The sequence below is a fragment of the Silene latifolia genome, chromosome 2, assembly GCF_048544455.1.
Source record: "Silene latifolia isolate original U9 population chromosome 2, ASM4854445v1, whole genome shotgun sequence".
NCBI lineage: Eukaryota > Viridiplantae > Streptophyta > Magnoliopsida > Caryophyllales > Caryophyllaceae > Silene > Silene latifolia.
Genome location: NC_133527.1, coordinates 195894578 through 195919749, shown reverse-complemented (window position 1 = coordinate 195919749; position 25172 = coordinate 195894578). Strand labels below are relative to the sequence as shown.

At 36.6% G+C, this 25172-nt stretch overlaps 4 protein-coding genes across 9 annotated transcripts; 1 reads left to right on the top strand and 3 right to left on the bottom strand.

Moving 5' to 3' along the window:
• Positions 1-841, bottom strand: LOC141632508 (germin-like protein subfamily 1 member 1). The gene has a single exon (XM_074445056.1). It carries the CDS (start codon positions 796-798, stop codon positions 133-135), a length of 666 nt encoding a protein of 221 aa, XP_074301157.1. The 5' UTR covers positions 799-841; the 3' UTR covers positions 1-132.
• Positions 842-10554: 9713 nt separating this feature from the next.
• LOC141641923 (uncharacterized) lies at positions 10555-12080 on the bottom strand. The gene is made up of 2 exons (XM_074450565.1): positions 11534-12080; positions 10555-10880 (listed from the first exon to the last, which is right to left on the bottom strand). Exons 1-2 carry the CDS (start codon positions 12078-12080, stop codon positions 10555-10557), a joined length of 873 nt encoding a protein of 290 aa, XP_074306666.1.
• Positions 12081-14844: 2764 nt separating this feature from the next.
• Positions 14845-21248, top strand: LOC141644227 (uncharacterized). 6 transcript variants are annotated; one of them, XR_012543958.1, is made up of 10 exons: positions 14845-15043; positions 15909-15960; positions 16487-17479; positions 17646-18083; positions 18237-18301; positions 18428-18522; positions 19172-19268; positions 19409-19480; positions 20264-20365; positions 20926-21248. XR_012543958.1 is itself a non-coding variant. In XM_074453698.1 (9 exons), exons 2-9 carry the CDS (start codon positions 15919-15921, stop codon positions 20959-20961), a joined length of 1845 nt encoding a protein of 614 aa, XP_074309799.1. In that variant the 5' UTR covers positions 14933-15043; positions 15909-15918; the 3' UTR covers positions 20962-21248. The 6 variants fall into 6 exon arrangements, 3 of the variants coding, with proteins under 3 accessions (XP_074309799.1, XP_074309801.1, XP_074309800.1); XR_012543960.1 differs by having other exon boundaries at positions 14965-15111; XR_012543959.1 differs by lacking the exon at positions 14845-15043 and adding an exon at positions 15336-15662.
• A 628-nt stretch (positions 21249-21876) lies between these two features.
• Positions 21877-25172, bottom strand: LOC141644226 (formin-like protein 4). Its single transcript, XM_074453697.1, has 2 exons — positions 24333-25172; positions 21877-23975 (listed from the first exon to the last, which is right to left on the bottom strand). The coding sequence occupies exons 1-2, from the start codon at positions 25082-25084 to the stop codon at positions 22238-22240; spliced, it is 2490 nt and encodes an 829-aa protein (XP_074309798.1). The 5' UTR covers positions 25085-25172; the 3' UTR covers positions 21877-22237.

The following is a 25172-nucleotide window of genomic DNA, read 5'->3' as shown; positions in this document are numbered from 1 at the left end:
TATTAATGAATTATTTATTTCTCTATTTCAAAATAAAAAAATATTAGATAATAGGATCTAGATCGAGTAGACAAAAGTAAAAGTTTGGATTATTATATTTGAGACCGTCTCACACTATAATTGTAAACGTGGCTATCCTTTAAGGTGATTGCTAATCCGGTTTACCTCTTGGGCATCAATCTTAAAGGCCTTTTCCAACACAAAAGTTGGCATAGTTGGTGTACTAGCAAAGTTAGAAATTGAAGCAATTTGGGTACCAGGATTTTCACTACTTAGCCCAGAAATAGCAACTGCTGGGCTATTCTTATCCACATTATAAAGGAAGTGGATCAGCCCTTTTGGGAACACATACGACTCACCGGGCCTCAACTTTTGTGTATACATCTTGTTGGACGTGTCGATAAAGCCCAATAATATCTCCCCCTTAAGACAAGTGGTCACTTCCGAGGCCCGTGGGTGCGAGTGAGGTGGGACCAGCCCATTTGGAGCGATATCAATCCGAGCCATGCTTAGGCCCTGGGTACGGTGGCCCGGGAGGTTTAGGTTTGTGGTTAGGATGACACTAAATCCAAATTTATTCGCGGTAGTATTACCAGGTTTGGATAAAGCAGAAGTTGTGAAGTGGGATGAGCATGCGGAGTTTGGGCTCAAGCAAGTCGGACCATTTGAAATGTAGTGTGGGCTTGATGTATCGGCAATGCAATAATCTATAATTGAATTTGGATCCGCACTGACTAGGCCCAATAACAAGAAGAGAACCAAAACCAAAAAAATTTGTTTCTTGATTTTTGTTTTCATAGTTTAAGAATTAGGAAAATTAAGAAGGTTAAGTTGTTATAGAATAAGTTGAGAGCATATTTATAAGTGTATAAGAAATAAAGTGAAAATGTAGTGGGTAATTAAAGAAGGAAATTGAGTAGCTTTAAGGGCAATGAAGGATCACCAATAGAGAGCAAAACATAAAGGCAAGTTTTTTGATTAAGATAGCATAACTTGGTCCCAACAATGATGTGCATGAATGAATGCATGATATGATTATATCTTTTGCTAATGCGTCTAAAATCATTGATGTAAATATCTCATATATTTTGAAAACTATTGAAAATTAAAGTGGTTATTTGTAAAGTCGCAATATAAGTACAACGGGGGAGTTTATAACAAACTAGTTAAGATTCCGTCCTAAAGCACGACATTTGAGAGCTAAAGCAAAATATTTGTGAGCTTGGCTTTTATAGTGAGAGTTTAAGATATTTATATAAATGAGTTGTAATGTACTGATTATAATGTTAGTGATATTTTCAAAAAAAGTGTACTATTTAAAGGACTTTTAGATTAAATTATTTTTGTACAAACCTTTTTTTATTATTAAAAATAATGAAAGCCGACTATTATGAAAAAACATAATCTAATATAGGGTCATTACTTATAGGGGGATATGAGTTAAACCGACGATTCATAAACAATTAAGTTGCATATTAACTTTATAACGAAACATATATAAAAATAATATGGCACATGTAAACCGACGATTCATAAACAATTAAGTTGAATAAACTTGTGTAAAAGATATGTCAGTGTAGAAGATTGTATCAATTGAGATGAATAAACTTGTATAGAATATCATGGGACTCACTTTCTTTTATTAGTCAATCAATCGGGCCCACTTTATTTTGCATCCAATTAAGAATGTAGGGTAGAAGATTGTATCAATTGTGTTGAATAACCTTGTATAGAATAATATGGGTCCCACTTTTTTTTGTTAGTCATTCAATAGCAATAATTATAATTTTAGCATGGCCCACCACCATGTCAATTAATTGGGCAGGAACATTGAGAGTTTCAAATAAGTTTAGTGGGGATGATAAGTTATATTTCTGTTTTTTGCATTTAAATCCAAATAGTTTGATAATATCAATATTTTCAAATAATGTTTTCATGTCTATAACTAATAATAAATAGATGCATACTCTGTATTATTTAGAAGGAAATAGACTCATTTATAATAGTTGGACATTATTAAAAAAAATTAGGATGCGATAACTGACGGGTAATGATAAATACAACCCAGTGGGTTATATTTAAGAAATCAAAAGAGGAAATAAATTATTAATATATGCATTAATTGTATTGGTTAATGTGTAATCTATAAAATACTATTAAAAGACATCCTAAAAAATGCCAACTAGACAAAGCCACATAGGATGTGGAAAAGCCACATAGTCATTCACATTGTCACCTTGGAAAAGCCACATAGTCAATAAAATGTTAATTTTATAAGTTAATGTTATGTTGTCTCCACGCAGACATATATACCATTTAATTTTATTCCACATGTCATTTTTAGATTGGTTAATATTAATTAATTTTAATTTATATTGCTTACTTGACTAATGGTAATTGACAACATAACATTAACTTATAAAATTAACATTTTAATTGAATGTTTTGTAATAAACATGTTAATGAATTGATTAAAGTTTTTCATAGTTTTTTTTAATTTATTTTCATATGATGAAATATTGGTTGAAAATGTTGTATATTTTATTTTATTTTTTGGTAAAAAGTTAAACTTAACTTTCCTAAAATCGTACCACTTAAAATTTACACCTACATCTATTTATTTAAGTTCGTTATACAAACCCTTTTAAATAAAAATAAATAATTGTGAAGTTTAATAATATTCTTAAAAGTGAAGGTATGACATTTTATTTCAACCACTATTTAAGATCAATAATAATAATGGTAATTTTCATTAACATTTTTTCCTATTTGTTTTACCTTTTGAGCTCCTCACTAATGAATTATCTTATTTAATAATACTCATAACTCAGAAATAAATGGAAAGACAAATTAAAAGATAGGAATCAATAGTTTATAATGGCTATTAAACCTATAATAGTTTCCATTCACTAATCCTCTATCTAATAACTATTACTCATGAACTTCCAAATTACAAACTATATTTCATGGTTGAATTAAAAAATTCCAAAAAAAAAAAAGATGTAACACCAAAATTTCTTAATTTACAATTAAAATTCTCATTTTACAATAAAACAAATGTTAGTGAATTGATTAACATTTTTCATAGTAATATAGCTCATAAAATTTATACATTTACTTATTTATTTATTTAAAATTATACAAACTTGAAAAGAAAAACAAATGAGTAGCTTAATAATATTCTTAAACGTAAAACTATGGCATTTTATATTCAACCATTATTTAAATTCAACCCACGATAATTTTCACATAAGTTCAATGATTTTCTTAAAGGCATCGTCGAATTTTCTCACAAGTCTCTTCTAATTCTCTGCCCTAGCATAACCGTTACTCCATTTAACTCTCATACTAATTTTGCAATAATTCCTACCACCATAAAGATTATATAAAGCAACCCATTATATACAATCCTTTGAATGCTTTTGTTTTTCCCTAATTAATATTTATGTCATTTAAAGTTTGTGAACACTAATTTTAGTGTACATCATTTAACTTCCAAATTAGCATTATTTAGCCTGTCCTATTTAAGATCGTCTCATTTGTTTTCCTGCAAAACAATCATTTGGAGGTGGTAAAAACTTGCAGTATTTTCTTTAACTTGAATTTGGAATGACGAATTACTAATTTGTGTATTGTTTTTTGTTGTACTTTTGTTTCGTAGGCGGTACGAAAGGAACACCTTATGGTGAAATCGTATGGTTAGCGGTTAACTCTTGATGTCATGCACACTCCACAGGTAAATTCACTTTTTATACAACTAACAACTTCAATATTTCAATTTGGTTTTAAAGTTTTCTAATTCGTACATAATCAAATTCTAAAATTTATGAATTTTTATTAGATGATGATCAAAATTAAAGAATAGGAATATGTATCAATGATGAAATAAATTTCGATTTCATTTGATATTCACAAAAAAAATCAACTATCTAAATTTTTAATTTTCCTAGAGATAACCCGTGATTTTCATGGGTAACAAAACTAGTTTAGTTCTTAATTACTAAATTAATACCCAAATTAAAAGGTATTTAATGCTTAAATGCACCCCACTGGATTGTATTACCATTACTCATAACTGATACTTGATTGTTAATGAATAAGGAAAAACTTTGAAACATTATTACTCATACGTACCTTGTCTAAATGATGAATTCAAGAAAGTTAAAATTGAATTTTGGTAGAAGTCAAAAGGATAAATATTTTAAAAAATATTCCCCTTCTTCAATTATTTATTTATTTATCTTTAATTAGAATATTTCTCATAAAAAAATAAAAAAGTAAATAAATAATTGACATAACCGAAAGAAATGTATGATTAAAGTGTCCTTCGACTTGTAACTTGCTACGTACGGCTCGATGTGCTCTATTTCTTTAGCTAGTCTTACTATAAACGGCTATATTCGGCTTTAACTAAAGACGAGTCAAATAGCTTGAAAGTGGTGTCATTTTTTGGCCCAACCACCCTACTTGTCGTTTGTCCTATTAGGAATGTGATATCGTATTTGGATCGTCTTTAGTTATACACAGATATGTGTCGTCTATAATGAGATTTTGTGCTATTTTTTTTAGTTATACTCTTGGGCTTTGATGTCATAACGTTTGCTTCAGACATTAAGGGCATTAGCAATAGACAAACCCCAAATGAGGTTTATCTAATGTCACATTACTCAACACACAAATCTCTCTAACAACAAACCTCAATACAACAATAGACAAACCTCGTAAAAATAAACAGACCTCATAAAAGTATACTACATGAGGTCCACTATCATTCACAACCAAAAACACAAACCTGTAAACAAAATTGTAACCATTCTCATCTATGAACCTCAACCTTCATTCCCAACAATAGAGAGGTTTGTCAACAAACTTCTAAAAAGTACACAAACCTTTGTTGACAAACCTATATTGTTGATGGCTTAACATCATTAAACCGGCTCAGATTGGATTGAAGATCGAAAAATACACTTAGTGGATCGAAGATCGAACCTAAAAGTTCCAGTCCAGGACTAGGCCCAACCCGAATTTTTGACCGCAATGGACCGAAAATTACGATTTGTCGGTATTGAGTATAGGATTATTGAATTTTAAATTTATTAAATTAAATAAAATAGGTATTTGAACTATTGTTTAATTTAAATAATTGCTATAATTAAGTTTATAATGACATTTTAGCGTAAAAAAATTGATTCATTTACAAAGTTTCAATAAATACACTTGAAAGTCATATATTTCGGCCTATTCGGTCTGAACCTAAAATAACCTGCCTTTGACCGGACCGAACCCAAGACCAAAATTTCAAAAAACAATGACTGAGGACTGGAATTACAAGAATTTGGTCCGAGTTCAGTTCAAATCAAATGATCCGGTCCGGTCTTAAATTTGCTTTATATGTTCGGACCGGTCAACCTCACACGTCATGGCCTCATGGTTAAAAGTCACTCTAAAACAATTCCCCATTTTTGGAGGAAATTTGTGCTTTTTTTTTTAACCATCCCAATCGCAAAAACGACAACTATTGTCCAACACTGTCTTACGGTGTGAGATAGTCATTTAATATTGTACATAAAACACTTATCCCCTATTTACTAAATGAATAGGTGATCTCTATAATTTTCCGCCAAAATGCATATTCTCAAAAAAGGAAACTAATGATAATTATATCATTCACTAAATAAGGAAACTAACAATTACACTTTAATTCATCTATATATTTTATTAAAATTAATCTTTTTATCAAATTATATTATTTTCACTAAACTCTAAGCTATAATATTTTAATTAAAATAAAATAAAATTGATATCAATACTATATATTAAATCCAGAAACCAAGGGATTTCAATGTAATTAAAAAAAGTTATACAAATTAATTATACTATATGGTTTTAAATCACTAGTACCGTGTGATGGACCCGGTTAAGGGATCTCAATGCAAATATTATATAGTATGGGTTAAAATTAAATTATATAGAAGCTTGGTAATTTTCCTAAACATTTGTAAGAGACTAAAACATGGTCAATTTCCTTAAAATAAAATAATTAATAAGATGGTTAATTTCCTTAAAATAAAATAATTAATTAAGATGGTCAATTTCAAAGAGACTAAAAGAAAGAAGATGCTTGATAATTTTCCTAAATATTTATAGAAAACTAGAAGATGATCAATTTCCTTAAAATAAAATAATTTAGTATAAACACGCACACTTATGGTATTATTTATTATCATCATAAAATTATATATTAAACTTAAAATATATGCAATTTTTTTAAACTTTATACTTTATTTGATGTATAGAGATGTTAATTATTAAACATACAAAAATATAATATAAGTAGATTATAAATAATTCAAGTTAGATTCCATAATATATAATATTGCATAATTATTTCGATTTGATTTAATGCATATATGTAATATATTTATATATAATCCTCTTAAAATTGCATGCCTAAGTAGTAAAAAAAAAATTCTTCAGTAAAGAAATGAATTGAAGTAACATTGGATATAGTTATATGATAGTAATCACTCATTTGAACAGTAAAAGTAATAATATTATCAGCGAGATTAATGAAAGTGGTTAAAACAACAACGGGAGTAGTGAAATAATCAATATTAATGCGGCAATAGTGAAAGTAACAATAATTACGGCGGAAGTAGTGAAATTATCAAATATTAATGCGGAAGTAGTGACAGTAACAATAATTACGGCGGGAGTAGTGAAAGTAACAATGATTACGGGCAAGTAGTGAAATGTTATTACTATTGTTTCATTAATAAGAGTAAAATATTAATAGCGGGAGTAGTGAATTTGTCTCAAAATTAATTTCATCGTAATTTTAGGATATGTCATAGAAAAATATATTAATGATAAACTTATGGGTTATGCAACCTTAAGTAATTTTATTTAATGAAAATAAAAATTAATGGTAAGTAGAGGTAGCCCGGGCGAAGCCGGGCACCAACACTAGTAAAACTATAAATTGTTAAACCTTTTACTGATGTTATTATTAGACGATGAATTAACTCATATTCCGTATAAAATCAAAATTAGAAATCGTTATTATTACTTTTGTGACAAAAAAAAATGAAAAAAAAAATTTGAAACTCATTAGCTTTATACTATAAAATTATTTTCATTAAAATATATTTTAACTCATTACTCAAATCTCTTAACTAATTTTCATTTATAGCTTTTATTTATCAAAGAAAAATATAATGATGGGAAATGTAATCAATTATAAGGTATCAATATTATATAAGTAATTTATAAAAAAAATATTAAACTTTAAGTACCGTGCATATAATGCACGGGGTCTAAACTAGTTTACTAATAATATAATATATAATCTTTAATTAGTAAGATACAATTTAATTCATGTATAACTCAAATCCACCCCAAATCACTTATTTGACTTTTCATAGTCTATGAGACGATACTTTGACGACGTTTTTTTTTTTTTTCATTTTTTGTGTGTCGAAATTTCAATTTTCCGGAACCATTTTTTATAACAAATGTAAATATGTTAATTTCACCTAGATTTTTTTTATGTTGACTTATACAACCAAGGCCAGGTAGTCAATATGCACGGTACTTAAAATTTAATATTTTTTTTATAAATTACTTATATAATATTGGTACCTTATAATTGATTACATTTCCCATCATTTACATATGAATATGCTAATCTTGTGGTAGATTGATTTTTTTTTTTTTTTTTTTTTGAGATAATCTTGTGGTAGATTTGTGTCAACTTCATGTAGATCTAAAACCGTGGCTATCATATCACGTAACGAGTATTCATAATATCCTCATTAAAGTTGGGTCCGTTGTTGCCTCGTTGGTCATTATACTATATTTTGAGTTTTCTTGTTTGATCAATTTTTTACACGTTCATACACAAATTATTTTTTTTTTGGTACATATGAGGGGCTAGGCCCCGAAAAACAAGAGAAAACTAGGACAAAACTAGACGAGGAAAGGCGACTCCTAGCACATCTTCACGAAGAATTGTACGGAGTTCAGAGGGCGGTGAATCAAACACTGTAGAGGAGGTCGAAGAGTGAACCCCAGCGTTAGCGAGCCAATCAGCTGCGCGATTGGCTTCTCGAAACACATGCTCGACTTTGACAGTCCAACCCGACAAACTCACCAGCTCCTTGCACCTAAAAACCAGAGGGCGAAGGCTTCCACTGATAAGACCATCTTCATTAATAAGCTTGGTACATGGTAAATTATCCATGTTAACAATGACTTTGGTGAAGCCTAGATTTCGAGCCCTAGTAAGTCCTTCCACTACCGCACGCATTTCGGCCCGCATCGAAGTGCAAATTCCACAAGAAAAGGCAAAGGCAGTAATAAAGTTACCGGTATCGTCACGAATTATACCGCCACAACCAGCCGGGCCTGGATTGCCTTGTGAAGCTCCATCAGTACTAAGTAGAAACCAGCCAAAGGGAGGAGGAGACCACCTAATAAACCGTTCGATTCAAGACGTACCAGGCGATGGTAAGAAAAGTGAATGGGGGTCGAATGCTTTCAATGAAGTTTCGAATTGATGGAGTAGAAATCCCAGCGGGTCTATTGGATTTTCATTAGCTCTCCCAAAAACCAAATTGTTCCTCCAACGCCATAGCCACCAACAGGTAATAGCGAACTTCATTGACCAAGTCGAGGATGAAATTGAAGAGCCATTGCTGGCGTTTTTGGCAACCCATTGATGGAATTGGTCGGTATAAAACTCGCTAGAAGAGGCACCATCTCCGAGTAAATTCCAAATATCAGATGATACCGGACAGTTGCGGAGGAGGTGCTCAATCGTTTCATCTTCTTCATTACACCTTGGGCATATTGGGTCATCAGAAAGTCCTCGACGAACTCGATTATAATTTGTCATAACTCGGTCATGAGCTGATAGCCATATAAAGAATCGAATGCGTTGTTGTACCGGTAATTTCCAAATTAGGTGCCAAGCTGTAAAATTGGAACCCGGAATGTCATCGTGAGACCGTATAATTGCGAGAGCGGACTTTATCGAGAATCGCCCATGAGTGGTTCCATTCCAATGGAGGGTGTCTTCCATATAAGGCTCCGGAGATAGCGTGTATGCTGCAATTTTTTGTAATTCTTCCTGTGGTAAATAATTCGAGAAATCATCCCATTTCCAACCCGACCCTTCTTCCCACATCTCGGCCACAGTGGCCCCGAGGATGGAGTCGGGAATTGGAGCTATTGCCTTATCGGACAAGCAGCCCTTATCGACCCAAGAATGATCCCGAAATAGGGTTCTCCGACCGTTACCAATAGATACCAAGTCCCGCAATTAATAGTCTTCGCTTGAGACGAAATGCCTGCCCAAACATTCGACATGTTTGCTTTAGGGACGAACATATCCACGTCACACCGTCCATTACAGTATTTGCTTCTTAAGACCCGTGCCCATAACCGAGAAGGTTCAGCTAGAAGACGATATCCCAATTTTGTGAGAAAAGCTGCGTTGGATTGACGGGTAGACCGAATTCCAAGACCTCCAATGGATTTTGGTTTTTGAATATTCTCCCATGAAATAAGATGAATCTTTATTTGTTCGTCATTGCCACCCCAGATGAATTTACGCGTCTTTTTGTCTAGAGTATCACAAATAGACTTCGGGATTTTGGCCGTCTGCATACTATAGTTAGCCAAGGTTGAGAGTGTAGATTGAACTAAGGTGCTTCTTCCAGCCAATGATAAGTGCTTTGTTTGCCATCCCGATAGTCTTTTGTTGAATTTTTCCTCGAGATGGGCAAAGGTTTCTTTCGTGACTCGACCATTAATGGAAGGCATGCCCAAATATACACCCAAATCGTGTGTAGTTTCGAACCCCAGAATAGTCGTGATAGCCTCACGGTCGGTTTCTTGAGTATTATCCGAGAAGAAAATTTTTGACTTATTGATGCTTACTTTCTCCCCTGAGGCGAGGCAAAAATTGTCGAGGACATGTTTAATAACATGAGCTTGATCGGGCCTAGCTTCAAAGAAAAGGACCATATCATCAAAAAAAAAGATTAGAAATTTTTGGCCCACCTTTACAAATGGGAATAGGTAACCAGTCCAGATTTCGCACTTTCTCGTCTATAGCTTGTTGGAGCTTTTCTAAGCACATCACGAATAAATAAGAGGATATCGGATCACCTTGTCTTACTCCCCTTGAAGGAGTAAATATTTCGGTTGGCTCTCCATTCCAAAGGACTTGCATCCTTGTAGATGTTACGCAGTTCATGATGGTGTCGACTAAGAGTTGGGGGAAATACATGTCCTTTAATGTGTCTTCGATGAAACTCCACCTGAGTCGATCGTAGGCTTTCTCTAAATCAATTTTAATTGCCATATACGCCTTCTTCCCTTTCTTTCTCCTCATGGTGTGTATTGTTTCTTGGAAAACAATAATGTTGTCGGATATTTGACGGCCGGGGACGAAACCGCTCTGGTTTTCTGAGATGAGGCGTGGCAGCACCTTTTTAATTCTATTCGCTAAGACCTTGCTTACAATCTTGTATGCGACATTACAAAGACTTATGGGTCGAAATTGAGACACACATTCTGGGGCCTTACTTTGGGAATAAGAACAAGATTTGTATCATTCATTCCCTCTGGTAATCCTTTGCCTTCTAGAGCCGTTATTACCATTGCGCAAACATCGTCTTTGACAACGGGCCAATGTTTTTGATAAAATAAAGCTTGAAAGCCGTCCGGACCTGGTGCTTTTAGGGAGCCCATATCAAAGATTGCTCTCTCTATTTCCGCCTGTGAATAACTCTTATTAAGCCAGTCCCAATGCTCATTGCTGAATTCTTGGAAAATATTATAGGGGATATCAGCTAAACTATCATCGACACCCTCTTCAGTATAAAGTTTTTTGTAATATTCTATAATGAGATTCTTCACCTCATTACTTGTCCTCAACCCAATCCCCTTGTTCGTTCTTCAAGGCTGTAATGCGGTTCCTCCATCTTCGGACTAAAGTGCTAACATGGAAGTAAGAAGTGTTGCGGTCCCCGTCCCGAATAAAATCGACTCGAGATTTTTGATACCATAGAAGCTCTTCCCTTTCTAGCACTTCATCTAACTCCCTTCTTAACTTTGCTTCTAATTTGATAATATTGCTAGTTCTTGTAATGGAGAGATGCCTTTGACAACCTTCAATACGAGCGTAGAGTTCGCGCTTTTTTCGAAATATATTGCCGAATACCTCTTTATTCCACCTCTGTAAGTCAGAGGATAGATTGGATAGTTGCTTTACTAGGTCATCTCCTCTAGCCCATTTCTCATTCACGAATTCAGAAAAATTTTCGTGGGTTAACCAAGCAGCTTGGAATCGGAAAGGTTTTTGGACAGAATGTAGGGAGCAAACCCGTTTGGCGAAATCGGGAGGGGACAATGATCGATTGGTATGCCTAAGATGTTTAATCGAGGCGTCACCAAAGAGGGAACTCCATTCACTATTACATAGGGCACGATCTAACCTCGCACTCGTCCGTCTCAATTGAATTACCTCTTGCCCACGTGTGTAGAGGACCAGAGAACTCCAATTCAATCAATTCACAGTCATCGATCCAATTATTAAACGCATTACAACGACGGATCATGTTCTGGTCTCCGCCATGCCGTTCTTGAACTGATCTTGTTTCATTAAAATCCCCCGCTAACATCCAAGGGAGGTTATGAGAATGAGCGTATTTTTCCAATTCAGACCAAAGTTCGAGCCGGTTATGGGGGTTAGGACTAGCATAAACCGCTGAAAAGAACCATGGAGGGCTTCCATGACGAGCAATCTCAACCGTGATGAACTGATTATGGTGAGTAATTGGTGAAACGGATACTACCTCGGGGTGCCAATATAACCAAATACCGCCACTAAAACCAATGGCATCTACTCGAGCATGTCCCGTATATCCCAGAATTTTCCTAACATTCTCAGCATGGACCCCATCCTTATGGGTCTCAAGAAGGGCGAGAACAGTAGGCCTATATGTTCTGACTACTTCTTTAATAGCGCTAATTTTATTCTTATTCCCGGTCCCCTGAACATTCCACACCATACAGGTGATGGGGGTAGTATTATGCATTAACGGTGGGATTCTATCCGACATATAAACTGGTACATAAGATAAATATGATAGATAAGCTCGACTTACTAGCGAGAGAATTTGATTAACATTCCATGGTATCGACATCTCCAGTTGGAGATTCGACAGGTCCTCCGGGATTGATTGAATTTTGATGTTCATGATCGGGCTTTCCCGTACCATCCCCACCATAAAGGGAACGCGCATCTCCTTCAAGAGGCTCGCTGTGCACGTGTGGGATGGCGGTAACATTGTGAACCGAGGGGGCTCTGGGAGGTAAGAGAGTTGGGGTAGTGGTGGGTATAGGACTGATATGTGTGGGTTCAGTATTGGTAGGGTTGTGATGTCTTGAAGCGGCATCATTAGATGACAGGGTGCTGAGAACAGGGGGGTTGGATTTAGAGTTTGCACGAGAAGAAACAGTGTTGGTAATGTCTGCTAGAGTATTAGTTTGAATTGGTGTAGGAATAGGGTTGGTGGTAGATTTGCGTGAAACAAATTTGGTTGATCTTACAGGGGCTCTATTTTGGGGAGTAGATTGACTGGCAATATTTTTATTTTTGAATGAATTAGAAATTGGAATGTGGAGGGAATTTTTGGAAGGAATATTTTTCGATGTTGATGGAATATTTGGTTGCACAATTGATGGAGTAATAATAGGAAAGTTTGCCAAATTTTCCATCCCAATATCAAAATCCTTGCCATGATTATGTCTCTGCAAAAGATTGAATCTTGACCCACTATTCTTTGTGAAATCTTTACCAAATTTGGATGTTGGAATATTGGTATTCAGTTGGTAGGAGTTCTGGTTACTCGCCGGAGATTTCCTTCTCGGAGGCTTTTTCACTAACATCCAGTCCCCGAACTGAGATTCCTTATCTCTGGGAATTGCGCTTGACTCATCTTTGCTCATATCGTGGACTGTTAAATCCTCTGTTTGGACTATGGTTTCAGGGTCGAGCACAGTTTGTGCCATTTTTGCACAATCGTCTTTGAGATGGCCTAGTTTCCCACAATTGAAGCAAATCATTCTTAACCCTTCATATTGAATATGATACACCTTTTTGTTTAAAATGAATTTCGATAACAGTGGTCTTTCGATATTAACTTGAATACTCATTCGTGTAAATTGTCCCCTCTCCGCCATTTCAGTATTCTTGTCTATACGAATGACCGTACCAATTTTCTCACCTATTTTTGTGAGAAAATCTTTGTTGAAATACTCGACAGGCAAATTTGGGATACGCACCCAAGCCGTCAGGAACTTGATTTTGTCCTCGGAGGGGACGAAATTTGGGATCCATTGTCTGATTGTAAGGTAGTGATCATCGATCATCCATGGTCCCTGGGTTAGGACATGTTCATGGTCTTTCCTTGAAGAGAACCGTGCTACATAATACGAGCATCCCAAATCCGTAAGTGTTAGTTTACCTTGTATGGACCACTTGGCTTGAAGCTTTCGCATCAAAGATAGATATCCTATCTGCTTGTCAAACATCTTGATAATGAGGGCATGCCGCCATGGTCTCCTCAGAGCAGCTTTCTCCTCCTTTGAAAGTCTTATTTTAGGGCACATGTCATCTTCATCTTCTGAGTCCGAAGAGAACTCGTCTTCTGAGTCCAGAGCGAGGACCTCTAATGATTCCATATCGTCAATTTCCACAACAGAATCGCTCCCTTGAACCATTTGTTTATAAGATTTTTGTGCAGGTTGCACTTGGTGAGAAGCGGGGATATGCGAATCCGCATTCCTCATTTCCATGTCCTGATCTGTATTAGACAGGTCTTGTGCTTGGAATTCGCTAATGTGCATCTTCTTCCTTTTAGAGTTCTTCACATTTGATACGATAGATGTAGTTTCAGCAGAGAATTCGAAATGTGGGTTGGAGACACTTTTAGCGCCAGTCTCCGGAGGGAGACCAGTGCTTGAATTTTGCATTTGGAGAGAAATTCTAGAGAGAGAAATTCTAGAGAGAGAAAAAGGGAGTTAATATGAGATTTCATACACAAATTATGCTCCTAAGTTCATCAATCAAAATTTAACTATGGCCCTGTTTGGTAAACAGCATATTAGGTAAAATTAGTAGATTCCGACTTAAATAGTAGTTTGACCAATCAATCTACTAATTTTACGTGTTTGGTTAATAAAGATATTCGAGACGATATTGGCTTAATCTATCATTTTTGAATATCTTTGCTAAAAGCGATATTGTAATAAAGATATTGAGTTTATACATGGAAATGATAGATTTGTCATATAATCTGCTAGTTACCAAACACGCTTTCTAAATTCTGCTAATTTCATATGATGGTCAAACCTGCTACTAAAATCTGCTAACCGTATTCTGCTAACGCTATATGCTATCATTAATCTGCTTCTACCGTTTGCCAAACAGGGCCTATATACTATTAACGGCTTAAAATAAGCGTTACATGTTTTACTTATTTTAGAAATTAAATTTGATGTTTGGTGATGTGAATTTCCTAATTAGCCAAATTTTAAAACAATCCAATGTAGATAGAACTTATTTAACACTGTTTAAATTAACACGTCTTATGACCCTCCTTTTATCTTTCTTATCTGTTTTAACTTTTAAAAAAATTTATTGTACCATGAATTTGTCAAAAAAGGATATAAATAAAGATATAAATATCGGTTTTAAGCTTAAGACGGTTTAAAATTTCGTATTACTCCGTTCTAGAAAGCTTGAAGATGAGTAAAGAGATTAGAAGAAGAGACCAGTCACGTGCAATCCGGCCAACATCACTAGCATTTCCCATTTTCCCTTCTTACTAAAGTGGGCCTTTGCCTTAAGAACAACCTCAATTCATCACCCCTTTCAATTCCCACAAATTTGCAATTCCCTTGTTTTGTTGGAAATGCTTATCTCCTCTCATTTTTAAGACTACAAGTCTACAACTACAAGTCTACATGGGTATAATTCATTCCAATCTCTTTTGTTGGTTTTATTATCTCACTTTCTAATTGCCAGCTTTTTGTGGGGTATCATTCTTACCAATCATATAGTCCCAACTCCCGACTCAACTGATCCTTTACGTTTTTATTCTTTTGTGGGAAATATTTTGATCACGCGTAAAGAATCAGTGGAGTGTTATTGTGTAATTCTATTGTATGATTAGATAATATTGTACTTGTAACTACTCCCTCTGTCCCAATCATTTTGATTATAATACCCTGGATATAAAACGTAAACAAATGAATCAGTTAGTCTTTATTAGTCTTTGCTTGTTGAGATTTGGTTTAAGTAGAATTCTCTGTTCACAAATTAGGAGTAATTACACTCTACAACGGTCTTACACAATAATTAGCGTTCTTTATTAAGTCGATGAAAATCGATCTGGGTTCTTTCCCAATGAATGAATGATTGATTATTTATGGGTTGTAGTTCTTCTGGAGAATAATAGTAGCTTCTGAATGCAATGAACTGCCAAAAAAGTCAGACAAGCAATTATTACAAAATTATAAGTAAAAACATTTGGGCATAAAAAGTTGAAATCATTAGTTAAAAAGAAAAACCATTATTATCAAATGGGGTATGTGGCCCTCTATGCATATGGCTTTTATATGTTCATTTTCAATCTTAGACTAATTTGTTGTATCTAGTGTGATATGCCTTTCTTTTTGTCTTCAAGTGTGATCTAGCTTTGATCATTATCCAATTATTATTTTAGATAATTGTTTGTGATCTAGTCACTATATATTAATAATGACGGAGTTATCAATTATCATGAAATTTTATCACTCAGTTAACTGATACTGTACTTGAATTCTTTGATCAGCTTATAATCCATGGGTGAATCAGTAGTGGAGTCTCCAAAAGTTGAGTTTAAGGTATGCCCACTTGTTTTCTTAATTTGATTTAGTAACCCTTTTGTGTTTTATACTTGAATTACTGTATTTTCTTTTGTTTACTCTTGGGGATCTGTTTTCATCTTGGTCATTCGGAAACGGTTTCTTTGTGTTGCTAACATAAGGGAAGGTTGCGTACATACTAGTTACTACCCCTCCTTACCCCTCAATTTGCGGGTGCCATTGAGGCATTGGTGCGTGTCTAAGTGTTGGTGCTCTTTTTATGAAAAATCAACATATTTTGGCCTAAGATAAGGTGTCCAAGTGTCATGCCCATGTCCGAGTGTCCAATATTGAACACGAGTATGCGAGGAAATAAGAAGTATTGGAGTTGAGCTGGTTTTGTTTTGCATTAATATAATAATCTCATCATAGAATATAATTAGATGTTATGAGCTGATTTTGTCAAATTGTAGATTTCGGTGGAGGTAGCATTGTGGTTGTTTTTCTGTTGTTTGTATTGATTTTCTTAGTTAGAGGAGTTTTATTGTTTGTGATGTGAAAACAGATGGGTGAGACTGTTACAAGTGTGCCTACATTTCAACAGTCAGTGTCATTTGGTAGATTTGAGCTTGATTCCCTTTGTTGGGAGAAATGGTCAACTTTCCCAACAAACAAGTATCTCGATGAAGTCGAGAAGTGTTCAACTCCTGGCTCAGTAGCTCAAAAGAAGGCCTATTTTGAGGCTCATTACAAAGGTATTGCAGCTCGAAGAGCTGAATTGTTGTTGGATCAGGAACGGGAGAGGGCAACTGAGTTGGCAAATCCGGATGATTCAGCTGTTATGAGCTCGGGTTGTAATTCTAGTGAGAAAGAGCTAAATAATGGGAACTCTGTTAATAAAATCGATCAAAGGGAGAATGATATAGTCAGATTTAACGGTGAGGTAATTGTTGAGCATGTTTCTGTGAATAGTGATGGTGGCAGTACTGATAGTGAGGTGAGTATTGAGCATGTTCATGTGGATCAGGATACGTTTGGTGTTTCCAATCAAGAGAATGAAGCTTTGGATCTCTCTAGCGACATGAATGAGCATATTGACGGTACTCTTACTGTCAATGATATAAGTGAACCGGGAAATCTCACAGGAGAGAAGTGGGAGGATGTCCATGATTTTGACAATGGTGATAGAATCATTCATATTCATGAAGTAAGTGAAGCGGGGAGGACTGAGGTCGTCACAGAGGATAATGATCAAGTTAAAGATGTTATACTTGATGAAGTAGTGAAAAAAGAGGTGATTGAACATCTTGGTGAACCAAATGACGGACCTGACTTGGTCAAAGGAAGTGATAAGTCGCTGGAGGAAGAAGTTCCTGATGAAGATTTGTGTCTCACATTGAAAATTCCTGAGTTAGGCCAGCGGTCGAAACCGGTTTCTGTGACAGAAGTCGTGACTCCTATAGGTGATGAATTGCCTCAAGAAAAGGTCAAGCGAACAATCACAGAGGAGAAACCCAAAAATCTAATAAAATCAGCCACTCCAAAGAAAATGCAGAAGGTACATATCTGATTCAACTTATTTTGTTTTTGCTAATCTCAGAAATTTGTTATTTGTTTCTTCAAACTTACGTATATCTCTGTTTATGGATGATGCATAATGAAAATTAATTGGAAACACGAAAACTGTTAATAAGTGTTTCATGTTTCTGAAATTTGTTATCTAGGCAACATCGGTAAAGAAGACTACGACTACGACTACGACTACGACAAATGCCAAAGCTAAACCAGCATCACCAATTCCTAAAAGGGCTACTGTACCTATGCCAAAATCACCGATGTTACCCACTCCTAAGTCAGTGAAACCTGAGTTGACTAAAGTGACCAAGTCTGCAAATCGTCTCTTGGATAAGAAGGAAATAGGCGTTACCCCGCTGTCTAGCAAGAAATCAATTGGACCTCGTAGCAAGAGGGTAGTTCCTGCATCCCTGCACATGTCTCTCAATTTGGGACCAATGAATTCTAATCAAGAATCACTCACAAGAAAATCGTTGATCATGGAAAAGATGGGAGATAAAGACATAGTAAAACGAGCATTCAAGTCATTTCAAAATACTCCTCAAACGACTCCCTCCAGTTTGACCAAATCACCTGCAACAAATCAGGTGGGTCTTCTTCTGTGACCTCATGTTGAAAGCTCCGGCCTCCGGGCATTGTTTTTATCGGTTTATTGCTCATATAAGTAATGAAGGTGTGTTGTTGACAACTTGACACTCAGTTTCTTCAATCATTGAACCAGCATGTTTGATGTTTTGCAGTCAGTCTCAAGGAAAGCCGAGTCAAAGGGTTCCCCAGCTAACACCCTTCCAAAGAAAAATGCCGTGTAATGTCTCAAACTTTTCGGTCTTTTGTGCATTCTTTCTTACTAGTTTTTCATGAAATGAGCTTACATGTTGGTTAATAGCTACTACCTACTTGGATTAGAAGTGTATAATTGCTAAGTTGCTAGATACAATTTGGTGTGTATAACTTTATCCTAATTTTCGAATCATTTTTTGCTCGTACTGATCAACAAGGAACAAGAAAGATGTTATTGTCCTCGGGGTATGATTTCCTTTTATATCAACAATCTCTCTGTGACTAAGATAGTGATATCAGCCTGGTCTACTTAAGTATGCATAATCTAGCTTGCTGAGATAACTTGGAAAGAAATAGGTAAATAATTCAAGTAATAGGCAGTTAATTCCTAAATGCAAATCAAAATGGCAGATAAAAAATGTGCACCCGTCGTATGGTGAGGTAGTTGACAATTGATGCACTTTTGTACTAGGTAAGTTTTTCATAAGGGTAAGGTTCTATACATTTGACCCCCTCCTTTCAGCTTTTATCCCGCCTAGCTCACGATGGAAAAGATGCTTGACCCGCCCCACCCCGACTTAATCCATCCGAGTTGGTTTTCCTCCTGAATTATTGATGTAGTGATGATGTTGATTGACCATTAATACCTCGTTTGGCATTATTTTCCTTCAGACCCTCCCCTCAGGGTAGGAAAAGCCTATATGGGCGAGCTTTTTATACCGCCTTATTAGTTATTACCACTTTTTATGAACATGAGGATGAAAAAGTAATGTAGAATTGCCAACTTTTGACTCAATTTTGGACACCAACAAACTTCAGGAAGCCGTTCTTCCTATAAATCCTAGATCTCCTGGAGTTCCAACACGTTTAAAAATTCAATGTGTTTGTGAAACAGTGTAAAAAAGAATGGTGGTGCTGGTCAGAGAAATGTGAACCCCATTTCGGCTTCTTTTGGCCCAAGAATTCAAGTAGAGGGAAACGTTCAGAAAGAGGTATGTAACTATGTATATTACGATTATTTTTATGCCCATAAGAACAAAAAGAAAATTAAAAGTATTTTCCTTCTCTGTGCCTCCTCTCCCTTATTGCTGAAGTGTTTTTTTTTTTTTTTTTTCTGGAATACTTTTGATAGGTTTCCAAAAAGCCGGAGTTCAAACCCAGAAGCATTGCATGTGAGGCAACCAACCTGCAGTCAAAACTAAAGGTAAGCATCTATGATTGGCAGTTGGCGTAACGAGTTTCCTGTCACTTCGAACACTAGTCATACGACTCATACTTCACCCTTAGGAGAACCATAAGTAATTAACTTGAATGCTGTTTTGGAAAAAATTAGTTTTAAATTATCGTCAGAGTAGCGAATATCCGCCGGCCTTCCCCACCGCTATCATCATCATCCCTAATAGTGGAAGAGTCTCTTCAAGCTAGAAGGGAGCACCAAATATTGAGCAGCTGATGTTTTGTGTCCGTGTCCGTTTTGGTGCTACCTAGCCCATAATCTTCTTTAGGTTTTGAGAGGAGACTTTTCACCTCATAGAAATGAACGGCCAGCTTTACCCACTCCCTGCCAGGCCGTGAAGTTATGAATGCCAATCTCGAGCTATTTGGGATTCAACTTTGAAGGCCCCCACGGAGAATCACTTGCGTCTAGAGGCCAGAAACTTGGTGGAACTGGGGATTCAGCATCACACCATTGAAGTTGATAGTTTTTGAACTAATCATTGGGACTCCTTTTGCCTTTTCAGTATAAAAATATGTGCCTACCATTTTGACAAATTTTTATATGCTGCATTTGACTTCTACGAAACATGATTTAAAAGAACTGGGCTCAACGTTGGTAAAGTTAATTGACTCACTCAATAAGGACATGAGAATGAGTGGATTTATTTAGTTAGCATGATGTCTCGTAGAAGAATTTGAGATTGTCCGACTTAATTTAGAGAATTAGAGGTGATACAAACTTAGGCTCATGCTTGGCTGCTTGATGCAGGTGGATAAAGCTTCCCAAGTTAAAAATCCAAGCCAGAGCATTGACTCTAAGCCCAAGCTTTCATCAAGCTATAATCGCAGAATTGCGGGATCTGTACATAAGGTATGTTTCTGAATTTTTCTGTACTCGAGAATCAAGATGGTCGGAAACTATAATTGGAAATCATAGACTGCCCTTATTCTCGTAGGCAATTAGTCAGGTTTAGTGCATGCCATGTTAGCCACTTGATTAGCAGGCAGATAATGCCTATTTATCAGTATTTATATTCTAACAATAGTACAATACCAGATATATTCATTAATATCCATTAATGAATCTCTGTTAGTTATTTACTATTACACGACCTCTACAGATGTCATCTAGCAGGTCAAGGCACGATGGTGGAACTCATGACCTGGGTTTAAAAACCCGTTAGGATTCAACTCACCCTTGTGATTACCTTTGCACCAGGGAGCCTCTCAATGACTTTACCAGCTCTGGTTAAGTCATAAGAGTGGCAGAATAGGGCATTTCTCTACTTCTTGATCGAAAACATGTATGAAGGAGACGTTAGAAATGGATAAAATTCTTCATCATAAGCACTTCCATAATTGATGTTTTCCTTGAATAACCCACTTAGCTTTACCGGGTGTTAATGCTGCCCGCATGTCACCATCATGCAGGATAAAAGTACAAGTAAGATACAAGCGTCTGGCTAAATGGAGCGAACTTACAAGTAGATGAGCAAGTCAGGTATAAGAAAGCTTCCCACTTGATAGTAAAGTGAGGTATGATTTAGAGCCAGTGGTAATCCTATTCACTCAGAGTAAATAGGTCAAGGAATCTAGATGTAGAAATGAGCAATTGCATGGTAAATCTAGTTTATATACCCTGAAACATTATGGTAATAGTTGTATATCCCAATTCTCAATATAGGGGCTCTGAATTCTGTTATTGTTCGGTCGTAAAGAATATAAATGAAGACTAGTTCATATTTGGAATTTCAGTCCCTTTTTAGTTCTGACCACGATGCTTTCAGTTGCTGTGTTATATAGTTGCTCAGTTGATTACCGTTTATATTTATCTTCCGTCGTTCGAGGATTTGTTTGGATACTAGTAGTTCTAGTGGCGGAGCCAGGAATTGACCCTAGCGGGGGCAGAAAATCTCAGTGGGGGCGAACGGTTAATGGTTTAAGGGAAATTCGGGAAAAAGTTGGAAAATTTTAACTAAAAACTTTGAAATTTTCGATCAGATACAACAGCAGTAGGAGGGAGGAAAGGGGAAGGGAAAATAGAGCTTGTAGAAATGTTAGAAACTTGGGTTATAGCAGGAAAACGGATTTCTTCATTTCCTTCCGGCCTAGACCCTACGTTTTATCCAAACAAGAGAAACTGTCTCTTTTCTTTTCTCTATCTTCATGTTGTGTCGAAATCCTTCCATCGCAACAAAGGGTTAGTTTATCGTAATAAGACTACTAGAGCATGCATGTTTCTTCTGATAGTATTAAGTCATTCGAATAGTATCTAATTTGTACAATTTCCGAATTCTTCAAAACTACTTTGTCTAAAATAAAATACTAATTCTATTTATATTATAAAAATTTATAAAATTCCTTGCTATGATACATAAGATGTAGGAAAGCTGTTTTTTGCAACTAAAATCTCTCTGAAACCGAAACAACGGTAACAAATAATCCAAGTACTCCATATTGTTTTGGTGTGTCACTAAGAAATATTTGAGTATGTAAGGTCTTTTTTTTTTTTTTTTTTTTTTTTTTTTTTTTTTTTTCTATTTAGATTGAAGTAATTATAATCTTCATCTGATAACTCTTTCCAGCACCAAAAAAGTTTAAACACAATAAATCCATTCACTATTACCCTGCCTTTTTCCTGTCAAAATGATAGAAACAACTTACCATATGTTCTTCCTCTTCTATGTACATCAATTGATCAATCCATTCTTAAATAATTCCCTGAGATGAGACCTTGCCCGTGTCAGAAATCATCGTCTGAACCACTTCCATTTGATTTTTCGGATATGGAATAATCCGGTAGTCTCAGAAAAGTCCCTTGAGTCGTTAACAGGTCGGGGGTTGAGGTTGATGCTAGAGACGAGGGCGGAGCTAAGGAGTCATTCCCGGCTGAATTAGCATTCTTGTCTTCCAAATCCTTACTAATGTTAATGCATGTAACGTCAGGGGTTGAGGGTAATGCTAGAGACGAGGATGGAGCTAAGGAGTCATTCCCGGCTGAATTAGCTTTCTTGTCTTCCAGATCCTTACCAGTGTCCACACATGTAAAGTCAGGTGTTGAGGGTAATGCTAGAGACGAGGGTGGAGCTAATGAGTCCTTCTCGGCTGAATTAGCTTTCTCGTCTTCCAGATCCTTACTGACGTTAACACATGTAAAGTCAGGTGTCGAGGGTAATGCTAGAGACGAGGGTGGAGCTAAGGAGTCATTCCCAAATGAATCAGCTTTCTTGTCTTCCAGATCCTCACTAATTTTAACGCATGTAACGTCAGGTGTTGAGGGTGGTAATGCTAGAGACGAGGGTGGAGCTAAGGAGCCAGTACCGGCTGAATTAGCTTTCTTTTCTTCCAGTTCCTTACTAATGTTAATGCAAGCTTTATCAACCATGCCTAGAAAATCCCTTACTATGGCAAACAACTCTAGCGGCCGCTTCTCTTTAAATGCTCCTGATTGGTAATACTGTGTTGTCTTCTTTACCAACTCAATCACTCTACTCTCTTCTTCTTGGACCACCTTTATCTCTGCCTCGGCTCCTCGTAAAAACTCTTCCATTTCCTTAATGAACTCTTCCTGGCCACTTTCGGCTCCACAATGGAGTATTAGTTCCCGGGTCTCATCTAACCGAGCTCCCAAAGAACTGATGTCTGATAGGGTGTGGTAGTCAATAATGGCCGATTTCTTGACATTTGAAAATTCCGAGCTTAACCCTCGAACAATTGGCAACCCTACCTTCAAAAACTCCTTTTGTTGATCAGAGTTCAGTTTGAGTTCACACGGATTCGTGACCGGACTTTGATTTTTCGTAAGCCACCGTCTCCCCTCGTTTCTAGCAACCTCATGGACAACAAAATGTAGCAAGGTACTTTTCCCGTCACTGCTTTTATAGTCCGACAGCTTGAGCAAAGCGGTAAGGTTGAACGCCTTAGCCTCCCCTCTGGCGGTCCCAGCATTCACCCTATTTCCGGCTTTCAGAACAGCTTCCAGAAGTTTCAAGAACACTCCTGGGTTACGAAGCTCACCGCAAGCAGTCTCAAGAGTTTGGAGTGTAACCTTCAACTGTTCAATCTCAGAGTCATAGGTGTATCGGAAAAGCATGGCATTAATCCGAGTGAAGGCCAAGGGAACAGCCTTCAGGAGACGGTACAGAAAGGATTCAGCATCACAGAGCCTTTCTACTTCACCGTCAAATGAAAGTATTTTCGTCTTCTCCTCTTCAGGAAGAGCTATTCTTGTTAGTTTCTCAAGGATTTGTACATTAAGTCCTTTTCCTTCTAGTAACCCTTCAATCAATTCCTTCATCTGGATCCCTCCTAAAGACCGAATCACAATGGCAATGTTTTGGGAACGCCGGGAATCAAAAATGGAGATTTTGGCTACCGGGTTTTGGGATGTATTCTTTACATCACTAGAATTGCCATCTTTTGTAGGGTTTTGAGTTGTAGCAGCCTTACCAAAGAGAGCTTCCATCATATCACCATTATATCTATCACAACCAATGATAAAAATCAGGATTCAATTTTTTTTTTTTTTTTTTTTTTTTTTGTGGTGACGAGGGAACCGCAGCCGGGTGACAGGCTCGAAGTCTATTAGTCATGGACTCAGGCCAAGAATGCTCCACAAGATTTTGCTCTTGGGGAAATTTGAACCTGGGTCTCCCGGGAATTTCACCCAAGTTTTAACTACTAGACTTCAACTTTGCGGGCAGGTATGGGTTGACTTTGTTCGTTAAAACACAACTTTTTTACAGATCAGTAATGGTTTTTGTATATGCGCGATTTAGCAGCTGTCGCGAATCTGAAATACCGAAAAACATAAGGAATTAAAGAGATGATGAACTTACTGGAAAGAACCATGCTCAATATTGTCCCAAACCATAGAATGATGCCGATTGACGACATTGACTTTTTCCCAATGTAATGGCTTAAGTTTGACCTGATTACTCTTGTCTTCTGTTCCATCATCTACGACATCATTCCCGCTTGGCGATCTCTTTGGTGGAAGTGGTGGCCTTGGTGACGCTGATGCACCACCTTTTTTGGGAGGCGGCGGGGGTGGAGGTGCCGGACCTTTCTTACACGGGATTGGCGGTGGCAGAGGTGGTGGAGGTGGCAGAGCCACCACAGTAGCAGTTTGTAGACCATCAACCAAGTTGACTTTGTGGTCAACTATCAGTTTTTCGACATTTCCTTCCATCATTCCCGCTTCTGCTGCTGCACCTCCTGTACCGTCATCTGTGACAGCTGTCGCGACAGGGTAAGGATTAACAGCTGCACAACCGCCACCACCACCGTCACTACTTCCGTCCTTCCTGTGCCGTGCAGACTTGTTGCACAGGAAGAAAAGCAGTCCGACTGTAACAAGAGTGCTTGCTGAGGCCACACCGGCTGCTGTTGGTAACGACATTGGATGCTTGGACGGGGGTGGTCGTGGTGGAGAGGCATTATGTGGAGGGAATGACGGTGGCGTAGCCTGTGGGGATGAAGGGTAGAATGTTTCTACATATTGAAGTGAACTTGATTGACAAATTGAGAATGAATTCAGGAAGACGACGAATGTGAGTAAGAGAGAAACTCCCTTAGTTTGAATTGCCATGGTTTTGCAGTCATCTGTAGAAAATGTGCCATAATTCAGGAGAAGAAACAGACATGGGAACAACTAAGTTTGTTACTTCTAAATTTAA